The sequence below is a fragment of the Palaemon carinicauda genome, chromosome 19 (assembly GCF_036898095.1).
Source record: "Palaemon carinicauda isolate YSFRI2023 chromosome 19, ASM3689809v2, whole genome shotgun sequence".
Lineage (NCBI taxonomy): Eukaryota > Metazoa > Arthropoda > Malacostraca > Decapoda > Palaemonidae > Palaemon > Palaemon carinicauda.
Window position 1 is genome coordinate 54,249,202 of NC_090743.1, and position 12,500 is coordinate 54,261,701.

The 12,500-nt window shown below is 28.5% G+C and overlaps 1 protein-coding gene across 1 annotated transcript in view; it reads left to right on the forward strand.

Annotated features, from left to right (window-relative positions):
• LOC137659000 (neurogenic locus notch homolog protein 2-like) overlaps positions 1–12,500 on the forward strand; it is a 68,756-nt gene that overhangs the window by 38,819 nt on the left and 17,437 nt on the right. The window contains exons 14-27 of the mRNA XM_068394103.1: positions 57–185; positions 530–664; positions 1,873–2,001; positions 2,353–2,484; positions 2,873–3,001; positions 4,469–4,597; positions 4,947–5,078; positions 5,468–5,596; positions 7,038–7,166; positions 7,516–7,647; positions 8,037–8,165; positions 9,696–9,824; positions 10,174–10,305; positions 10,695–10,823. Of these exons, the coding sequence (XP_068250204.1) occupies positions 57–185; positions 530–664; positions 1,873–2,001; positions 2,353–2,484; positions 2,873–3,001; positions 4,469–4,597; positions 4,947–5,078; positions 5,468–5,596; positions 7,038–7,166; positions 7,516–7,647; positions 8,037–8,165; positions 9,696–9,824; positions 10,174–10,305; positions 10,695–10,823 (1,824 nt within the window). The remainder of the gene's footprint in view (positions 1–56; positions 186–529; positions 665–1,872; positions 2,002–2,352; positions 2,485–2,872; positions 3,002–4,468; positions 4,598–4,946; positions 5,079–5,467; positions 5,597–7,037; positions 7,167–7,515; positions 7,648–8,036; positions 8,166–9,695; positions 9,825–10,173; positions 10,306–10,694; positions 10,824–12,500) is intronic.

A 12,500-nucleotide genomic window follows, 5' to 3' on the forward strand; every position in this document is an offset into this window, starting at 1 on the left:
AAGAAAGTTACGAAAATCTTTTTAAAACCTAGAACCTTCACATCATTTGCTTTCAGATCCCTGCCCAACCACTGATCCTTGTTTGCGTGTTGGGAAATGTAGACCAGATTGCTTAGATGGAGAAGAAGTAGATCCAAACATCCTTTGTGATCCGACACAGAATTGCAGTTGTTGCGTAATAAGACGTAAGATTTAAATCTATCAAAACTATTAGTAACAAGTAAACCATCATATGGTATTCAATTAGAATTATACACTCTTACAAGATACAGTTATGAATACACAAAGTTTACCCATCAATTGAAACTTTTATTCATCTAATAACAAATAACAAACAATACATAATTTCAGAATTATAACCAAACATAAAATTATTTCCAGATAGGTTTTACCACTTTCTATTCTATACTCAACAGGATAAAATTTAATTTCAAATGCTTTTGTTTTGTGTTTATATAGATAATGTTTGGTTGGTGAACTTCTTAAGGAAAATAGTTAATAGTTATATTTTATCTTTTATTATCTACAGTAAATGATCAACCATGCACAAATACGACACAATGCCTAGCTGCTAACGGATTCTGTCGGGACACCTGCCCACCAAATTATCATCGAGATGATAGTCTATGTGGAGAGAATAATTGCACCTGTTGTATTCCAATGGGTTAGTTTTTACAGAATAATTTCTAAATCTGACTTCAGTCTCAAAGTATTTTTCTAGCATAGGTAGTGTATTTCATAGTTTCTGTATGGCAGAAAAGATAATTAAGAAAATCTTTTGAAAACTGATTAAACTGACTGCTTAAAAATAGGATTATGTCATAAGATAATGTGACTGAGTGTACCCTCAAGCAAGAAAACTCTAACCCAAGACAGTGGAAGACCATGGAACAGAGGCTACAGCACTGTCTAAGGAAACAGAAAGATGGTTTGATTTTGGACTGTCTTCCGAAGAGAGCTGCTTACCATACATATCTGGTAGTTACTGAACAAGTAGGCTACAGTGTAGTAGTTAACTCATTGAGTGAAGAAGATTGCTTATCATCCTAGTGTTGCCAGGACTGAGGAAAGAAGAAAACGTGTAATAAATAGACCAAACTATTCAGGGTATGTGTGGGATAGGAAAAATGAGCCGTAATCAGAGAGGGATTCAATCAAGTAGTATCTGGACAGTCACACGACCCAATAGCTCTCTATTGGTAGTATCTCAATGGGTAGCTGGTGCCTTGAACAACCTATAACATATAATAAATTCTTGGGTTGAAGTGGTTTCGAATTGCAATGTTTCATAAATACAACATAGTTTTCATGAAGAAAATTAATGATTTTTTTTTTACATTACTTTCCATCTATAATTTCATATCCATGTCCAGGTTTTCTAATTATGACTCCATATCATAAAGAATGTTTGCGAACTATATTTAAACTATGCGATGTATTTAGAAAAGGTAAGTGACTTATACACTACTGTACTTGTATTAGGTGTGATACAACTTACATAAAAAGTAGAATTAATTATCTTTTATAACCATATTGTTATGAAATATAATGCAATAATTTTTGCCATTACGCAATAAAAAAATAAAATTTAAACATAATGTAAATGACTAAAACAGTTATAATAACAGGGCTTAAGATTACAAACAATACATATAATTAAAATAGGAACAAAATACACAATTCCAAATATATATAAAAGATTAATTTGACCTTCAATTAAAAGAACTGTACTGACTCATTGTCTCACAACAAAAACTATTCTATAAAACAGGATAATATATCAGCAAAACCACTGTGAGTTAATTCTTATGATAAAAAGAAAGTAACGAAAACACTCTGAAAACTTAAAACCTCAACATCATTTGCTTTCAGATCCCTGCCCAACCACTGATCCTTGTTTACGTGTTGGGAAATGTAGACCTGATTGCTTAGATGGAGAAGAAGTAGATCCAAACATCGTTTGTGATTCAACACTAAGATGCAGTTGCTGCGTAATAAGGAGTAAGATTTCGATTCTATCTATACTAATACTATACCTAGTATAAAGTAAACTAACATATAGTATTTCATCAAAACTGAATATACTTAAAAGACACAGCCATAAATACACAAAGTTTATCTCTCAATAGAAAATTCTTCTATCTCTCAAAAAAAAAAAACAATAGCATACTCTAGAATTATATTCAAAGAAAAAGTTATTTCTAGATAAGTTGGATCACTTTCTATTCTATTCTCACTAAGATCAAATTACCTTTTGAATGATTTTATTTTGTGTTGATATAGAAAATATTTGGTTAGTGAATTTCTTAAGAGAAAATAATAAATAATCATATTTTGTCTTTCATTTTCTAGATGATCAACCATGCACAAATACGACACACTGCCTAGCTGCTAACGGATTCTGTAGGGACACCTGCCCACCAAATCATCAACGAGATGATAATCTATGTGAAGATCAAAATTGCACCTGTTGTATTCCAATGGGTTAGTTTTTAGAAAAAAATATTGAAACATAACTTCAACATAAGTAAATTTTTAGAGTATAGGTACAGTATTTCGTAGTTTCTCTATGGCAAAAATGAATAATTACAAGTTTAAAATTCTACGTATGTCGAAAATTGAGCAACAAGTGTATGAATAACTAATAAAATTTGAAGATGTATTCAACTTGACTAAAAATGTGTGAGGTAATCACTAATGATGAAATGGTGAAGACTCAGCCCCCAGGCTGTGTGCTTACATGTATTACATTCCCCTAGATACATTAGAATGAAAATTCTACTTTAAGTCCTTTTATTATTGGATTTTTTACTATCAAATATTCAGAAATTAACTGAAAAGATCAGTAGTTACGGCTTGTATCTCATTTCAGTGGATCCTCCTTGTACAAACACAACAAGATGTTTAGAAGCCAATGGATTCTGTAACTACACCTGTCCTGCGGGTCATCGATCAGACTACGACCTCTGTGAACAAAATTGTGCCTGCTGTATTCCCGAAGGTTAGTTTCTTTTGAAATATATTATCATATGCATATATATGAATATGATTATGTATATATATATAAATATAATCATATATATATAAATATATATAATATAAATATATACATACATATATATATATATATATATATATATATATATATATATATTCATAAATATATAAATACATATCTATGTATACATATACACACACACACACACATATATATATATATATATATATATATATATATATATATATATATATATATATATATATATATATATATATATCCCCTATACAATAAAGAGTAAGTGTATGGCTATATATATATATATATATATATATATATATATATATATATATATATATATATATATACATATATATATATATATATATATATATATATATACATATACATAGATATGTATATATATATATATATATATATATATATATATATATATATATATATATTTGGTCACACTTAGCAGCATTAGGTATAACTGCTCTGTGTCTGCCTGTCCATTGGGTACATTCAAAAGGGAGTAGTCATATCCTGATGAGAGGAGTTGTAGTTAAGAAAGGAGAGGGGTGGGAAGGGCTTAATATTTTTTGTGTACGTGTGCGTGTATATCTATCTTACTATTCAATCGTCAATCTGACGGGTTGCATACACTAGTATTTATAGATTTATATATACATATATATATATTATACTATGTCGTATACATAAATACATGTTTATATATATATATGTATATATATATATATATATATATATATATATACATATATATAAATATATATATATATATATATATATATATATATATATATATATATATATATATATATATATATAGACATACATACATTTATGTACAGTAAATCTTCGCATTGTAAAAGTTTTGAATTTGAGGTGTTTCATGGATAAATCAAAGTTCCCATAAAGGAATTATTTTTCATCTTACTTTCCTTTTATCATTCCATGTTAGTATTTTCCATGTGTCTTTGTTATTTTCTCATGCCATAAATTATGTTTATGAGCTAGATGTAAACTTTTATTACTTCATTAACAAGGACAAGTGACTTTGGTGATTAATACAGTATTGTATTTTCATTAAGAGTGCCATGACTTACATATCTGCCATAAGATTTTTCTATATAACATACCGCAATAATCTATTGTTATTACACACATATTGATATGATTAAACAAGGTAAACAATTGAAAATTATATATGAATCACAGTATACCCTTAGGAAACAATGAATATAATTTAGAAATTGCACAATCCTAAAATATATAAAGATTAAGAAGACTTTCAATGCACAAAATTGTACCGAAGAATTGTCCTACAGCATTTTTTCTTTACCAAACATGGTGATATATCAGCAAAAAAACTTAAAAATTCCTCCACAAGAAAGTCTTGAAAACGCTTTGAAATCTTAAAACCTCAACATCATTTGCTTTCAGATCCCTGCCCAACAACTGATCCTTGTTTACGTGTTGGGAAATGTAGACCTGATTGCTTAGATGGAGAAGAAGTAGATCCAAACATCGTTTGTGATTCAACACTAAGATGCAGTTGCTGCGTAATAAGGAGTAAGATTTCGATTCTATCTATACTAATACTATACCTAGTATTAAGTAAACTAACATATAGTATTTCATCAAAACTGAATATTCTTAAAAGACACAGCCATAAATACACAAAGTTTATTTCTCAATAAAAAATTCTTCTTTCTCTCAAATACCAAACAATAGAATACTCTAGAATTATATTCAAAGGAAAAGTTATTTCTAGATAAGTTGGATCACTTTCTATTCTATTCTCACTAAGATCAAATTACCTTTTGAATGATTTTATTTTGTGTTGATATAGAAAATATTTGGTTAGTGAATTTCTTAAGGGAAAATAATAAATAATCATATTTTGTCTTTCATTTTCTAGATGATCAACCATGCACAAATACGACACACTGCCTAGCTGCTAACGGATTCTGTAGGGACACCTGCCCACCAAATCATCAACGAGATGATAATCTATGTGATGATCAAAATTGCACCTGTTGTATTCCAATGGGTTAGTTTTTAGAAAAAAAATATTGAAACATAACTTCAACATGAGTAAATTTTTAGAGTATAGGTACAGTATTTCGTAGTTTCTCTATGGCAAAAATGAATAATTACAAGTTTAAAATTCTACGTATGTCGAAAATTGAGCAACAAGTGTATGAATAACTAATAAAATTTGAAGATGTATTCAACTTGACTAAAAATGTGTGAGGTAATCACTAATGATGAAATGGTGAAGACTCAGCCCCCGGGCTGTGTGCTTACATGTATTACATTCCCCTAGATACATTAGAATGAAAATTCTACTTTAAGTCCTTTTATTATTGGATATTTTACTATCAAATATTCAGAAATTAACTGAAAAGATCAGAAGTTACGGCTTGTATCTCATTTCAGTGGATCCTCCTTGTACAAACACAACAAGATGTTTAGAAGCCAATGGATTCTGTAACTACACCTGTCCTGCGGGTCATCGATCAGACTACGACCTCTGTGAACAAAATTGTGCCTGCTGTATTCCCGAAGGTTAGTTTCTTTTGAAATATATTATCATATGCATATATATGAATATGATTATGTATATATATATATATAATCATATATATATATATATATAAATATATATAATATATATATATATACATATAAATATATATATATATATATATATATATATATATATATATATATATTTATATATATATACATATATATATATATATATATATATATATATATATATATATATATATATTCATAAATATATAAATACATATATATGTATACATATATACACACACATATATATATATATATATATATATATATATATATATATATATATATATATCCCCTATACAATAAAGAGCAAGTGTATGGCTATATATATATATATATATATATATATATATGTATATATATATATATATATATATATATATATATATACATATATATATATATGTATATATATATATATATATATATATATATATATATATATATATATATATATATATTTCGTCACACTTAGCAGCATTAGGTATAACTGCTCTGTGTCTGCCTGTCCATTGGGTACATTCAAAAGGGAGTAGTCATATCCTGATGAGAGGAGTTGTAGTTAAGAAAGGAGAGGGGTGGGAAGGGCTTAATATTTTTTGTGTACGTGTGCGTGTATATCTATCTTACTATTCAATCGTCAATCTGACGGGTTGCATACACTAGTATTTATAGATTTATATATACATATATATATATTATACTATGTCGTATACATAAATACATGTTTATATATATATATATATATATATATATATATATATATATATATATATATATATATATATATATAGACATACATACATTTATGTACAGTAAATCTTCGCATTGTGAAAGTTTTGAATTTGAGGTGTTTCATGGATAAAACAAAGTTCCCATAAAGGAATTATTTTTCATCTTACTTTCCTTTTATCATTCCATGTTAGTATTTTCCATGTGTCTTTGTTATTTTCTCATGCCATAAATTATGTTTATGAGCTAGATGTAAACTTTTATTACTTCATTAACAAGGACAAGTGACTTTGGTGATTAATACAGTATTGTATTTTCATTAAGAGTGCCATGACTTACATATCTTTCATAAGATTTTTCTATATAACATACCGCAATAATCTATTGTTATTACACACATATTAATATGATTAAACAAGGTAAACAATTGAAAATTATATATGAATCACAGTATACCCTTAGGAAACAATGAATATAATTTAGAAATTGCACAATCCTAAAATATATAAAGATTAAGAAGACTTTCAATGCACAAAATTGTACCGAAGAATTGTCCTACAGCATTTTTTCTTTACCAAACATGGTGATATATCAGCAAAAAAACTTAAAAATTCCTCCACAAGAAAGTCTTGAAAACGCTTTGAAATCTTAAAACCTCAACATCATTTGCTTTCAGATCCCTGCCCAACAACTGATCCTTGTTTACGTGTTGGGAAATGTAGACCTGATTGCTTAGATGGAGAAGAAGTAGATCCAAACATCGTTTGTGATTCAACACTAAGATGCAGTTGCTGCGTAATAAGGAGTAAGATTTCGATTCTATCTATACTAATACTATACCTAGTATTAAGTAAACTAACATATAGTATTTCATCAAAACTGAATATTCTTAAAAGACACAGCCATAAATACACAAAGTTTATTTCTCAATAAAAAATTCTTCTTTCTCTCAAATACCAAACAATAGAATACTCTAGAATTATATTCAAAGGAAAAGTTATTTCTAGATAAGTTGGATCACTTTCTATTCTATTCTCACTAAGATCAAATTACCTTTTGAATGATTTTATTTTGTGTTGATATAGAAAATATTTGGTTAGTGAATTTCTTAAGGGAAAATAATAAATAATCATATTTTGTCTTTCATTTTCTAGATGATCAACCATGCACAAATACGACACACTGCCTAGCTGCTAACGGATTCTGTAGGGACACCTGCCCACCAAATCATCAACGAGATGATAATCTATGTGAAGATCAAAATTGCACCTGTTGTATTCCAATGGGTTAGTTTTTAGATAAAAATATTGAAACATAACTTCAACATAAGTAAATTTTTAGAGTATAGGTAACAGTATTTCGTAGTTTCTCTATGGCAAAAATGAATAATTACAAGTTTAAAATTCTACGTATGTCGAAAATTGAGCAACAAGTGTATGAATAACTAATAAAATTTGAAGATGTATTCAACTTGACTAAAAATGTGTGAGGTAATCACTAATGATGAAATGGTGAAGACTCAGCCCCCGGGCTGTGTGCTTACATGTATTACATTCCCCTAGATACATTAGAATGAAAATTCTACTTTAAGTCCTTTTATTATTGGATATTTTACTATCAAATATTCAGAAATTAACTGAAAAGATCAGAAGTTACGGCTTGTATCTCATTTCAGTGGATCCTCCTTGTACAAACACAACAAGATGTTTAGAAGCCAATGGATTCTGTAACTACACCTGTCCTGCGGGTCATCGATCAGACTACGACCTCTGTGAACAAAATTGTGCCTGCTGTATTCCCGAAGGTTAGTTTCTTTTGAAATATATTATCATATGCATATATATGAATATGATTATGTATATATATATAAATATAATCATATATATATATATATATATATATATATATAAATATATATATAATATATATATATATATATATATATACATATAAATATATATATATATATATATATATATATATATATATATATATATATATATATATATATATATTATATATATATACATATATATATATGTATTCATAAATATATAAATACATATATATGTATACATATATACACACACATATATATATATATATATATATATATATATATACATATATATATATATTTATATATATATATATATATATATATATATATATATATATATCCCCTATACAATAAAGAGTAAGTGTATGGCTATATATATATATATATATATATATATATATATATATATATATATATATTTATGTATATATATACATATATACATATATATATATATATATATATATATATATACATATACATAGATATATATATATATATATATATATATATATATATATATATATATATATATATATATATATATTTGGTCTCACTTAGCAGCATTAGGTATAACTGCTCTGTGTCTGCCTGTCCATTGGGTACATTCAAAAGGGAGTAGTCATATCCTGATGAGAGGAGTTGTAGTTAAGAAAGGAGAGGGGTGGGAAGGGCTTAATATTTTTTGTGTACGTGTGCGTGTATATCTATCTTACTATTCAATCGTCAATCTGACGGGTTGCATACACTAGTATTTATAGATTTATGTATACATATATATATTATACTATGTCGTATACATAAATACATGTTTATATATATATATGTATATATATATATATATATATATATATATATATATATATATATATATATATAGACATACATACATTTATGTACAGTAAATCTTCGCATTGTGAAAGTTTTGAATTTGAGGTGTTTCATGGATAAAACAAAGTTCCCATAAAGGAATTATTTTTCATCTTACTTTCCTTTTATCATTCCATGTTAGTATTTTCCATGTGTCTTTGTTATTTTCTCATGCCATAAATTATGTTTATGAGCTAGATGTAAACTTTTATTACTTCATTAACAAGGACAAGTGACTTTGGTGATTAATACAGTATTGTATTTTCATTAAGAGTGCCATGACTTACATATCTTTCATAAGATTTTTCTATATAACATACCGCAATAATCTATTGTTATTACACACATATTAATATGATTAAACAAGGTAAACAATTGAAAATTATATATGAATCACAGTATACCCTTAGGAAACAATGAATATAATTTAGAAATTGCACAATCCTAAAATATATAAAGATTAAGAAGACTTTCAATGCACAAAATTGTACCGAAGAATTGTCCTACAGCATTTTTTCTTTACCAAACATGGTGATATATCAGCAAAAAAACTTAAAAATTCCTCCACAAGAAAGTCTTGAAAACGCTTTGAAATCTTAAAACCTCAACATCATTTGCTTTCAGATCCCTGCCCAACAACTGATCCTTGTTTACGTGTTGGGAAATGTAGACCTGATTGCTTAGATGGAGAAGAAGTAGATCCAAACATCGTTTGTGATTCAACACTAAGATGCAGTTGCTGCGTAATAAGGAGTAAGATTTCGATTCTATCTATACTAATACTATACCTAGTATTAAGTAAACTAACATATAGTATTTCATCAAAACTGAATATTCTTAAAAGACACAGCCATAAATACACAAAGTTTATTTCTCAATAAAAAATTCTTCTTTCTCTCAAATACCAAACAATAGAATACTCTAGAATTATATTCAAAGGAAAAGTTATTTCTAGATAAGTTGGATCACTTTCTATTCTATTCTCACTAAGATCAAATTACCTTTTGAATGATTTTATTTTGTGTTGATATAGAAAATATTTGGTTAGTGAATTTCTTAAGGGAAAATAATAAATAATCATATTTTCTCTTTCATTTTCTAGATGATCAACCATGCACAAATACGACACACTGCCTAGCTGCTAACGGATTCTGTAGGGACACCTGCCCACCAAATCATCAACGAGATGATAATCTATGTGAAGATCAAAATTGCACCTGTTGTATTCCAATGGGTTAGTTTTTAGATAAAAATATTGAAACATAACTTCAACATAAGTAAATTTTTAGAGTATAGGTAACAGTATTTCGTAGTTTCTCTATGGCAAAAATGAATAATTACAAGTTTAAAATTCTACGTATGTCGAAAATTGAGCAACAAGTGTATGAATAACTAATAAAATCTGAAGATGTATTCAACTTGACTAGAAATGTGTGAGGTAATCAATAATGATGAAATGGTGAAGACTCAGCCCCAGGGCTGTGTGCTTACATGTATTACATTCCCCTAGATACATTAGAATGAAAAATCTACTTTAAGTCCTTTTATTATTGGATTTTTTACTATCAAATATTCAGAAAGTAACTGAAAAGATCAGTAGTTACGGCTTCTATCTCATTTCAGTGGATCCTCCTTGTACAAACACAACAAGATGTTTAGAAGCCAATGGATTCTGTAACTACACCTGTCCTGCGGGTCATCGATCAGACTACGACCTCTGTGAACAAAATTGTGCCTGCTGTATTCCTGAAGGTTAGTTTCCTACATATTATCATATGCTTATATAAATATAATTATATATATACATATATATATACATACATATATGTATATATATACATATATACACACACACACACACACACATATATATATATATATATATATATATATATATATATATATATATATGTGTGTGTGTGTGTGTGTGTGTGTGTGTGCGTGTGTGTGTGTGTGTGTATATATAGTGTTACAGTCAATATCTTAATCCAGACAGTTTGTAAATTGACCAAACATTTGCCTGGTTTACCCAGTCAATTTACAAATCAGCTAAAATTTACATATAGTTTATAAAGTGACTAAAAGTTGAATCCATTTTCTTGGCATATTGACTGAAAGGAACCCTGGTAAGGATAATCGGTCAGTTTACCTATTGACATTTGGTGTGCTGATGCCTAGTTAGTTTATTGTGAGAGAGAGAGAGAGAGAGAGAGAGAGAGAGAGAGAGAGAGAGAGAGAGAGAGAGAGAGAGAGAGAGAGAGCGGTACTTACGTAGAGAGTATGGTGGGTTCTGGGGAAGCATTTTTTAACAAGAATGATATATTGTAAGAAAACTCGGATTCAAAGTCATTACTGCTGCTTAAAATTGAATACTAGAGTCTGATAGAGGAACTCAAAGTAACAACTTTTGAAAAAGTTAAAAAAAAAATCAAATTGCCACTACCACATCGTTGGAAATTACAAAGTTTATTTTGTGTGGCGACGTTGAAAATTTCCTCACAAAACGAAGTAATAGAAGTCGATAACATATTTTATTTTGTGCACATTGATGATAAGTTTGACGCAATAAAACATAGTCACATTACTATCGGAAATGGTGAAAGAGATAAAAAGGTCAAAGCTTTGTCAAGATATGCAAATGTTAATCGAGATACTGTATTGATATTGCATTCCAATTAATGGACATATCTTTAATGTTTGGTGCAGCTTAAATTCTTTAAAGCAATAATGGCAATGAATTTACAGCATTTGTCATTTCGGAAGTTAAACTTCTTTGGCCAGACTTGTTAATGTTTCATGGTAAACCAAGGCATCCGCAGAGTCCAGGATCATTGGAACACCTTAACTTTTATATAAGAGACATACCAATTTCATGGTTAAGTAATACTGATACAAGTGACTGGCCAATGAAATTCAAGTTTGAGCAGTTTGAATTGAACACCAATTACCATTCTGGAATCAAATAATCCCCATACAAAGGAATTTTTTAAGACAATGGTTACTGAAGATGATTTGCTTGGCACATGCACTTTTCCCACGGATTCTGTACATCCGGGGGAATCACCAGAGTGCTCTGCTCATCCAGATCCTCCAACCGAGTGCTCTACTCATCCAGAAGACTTATCAATGGGCTCTACTTACTGTGAGGGCTTTTATCATCCAACTAGAGACGCAGACACACAGGATTTTTTTTTCTTTTTTTAAACGCTAACTGATAACTGAGGTCATTAAGCTCATAACCACAGGTTAAGTCTATCAAAGTTAAATAAATTCTTATATGTGTTATAAAACTTAAAAGTCATTCTTATTGTCCTTTTTCTCTTCATTGAGGTGGTTCCTCCTATACAGGCAGTTCACCCATTTATCAGAATCCTACTGAAAGACCTCATGTGCTCCAGGAAAACATAGCACTTCAATGGTTAAGAGCAG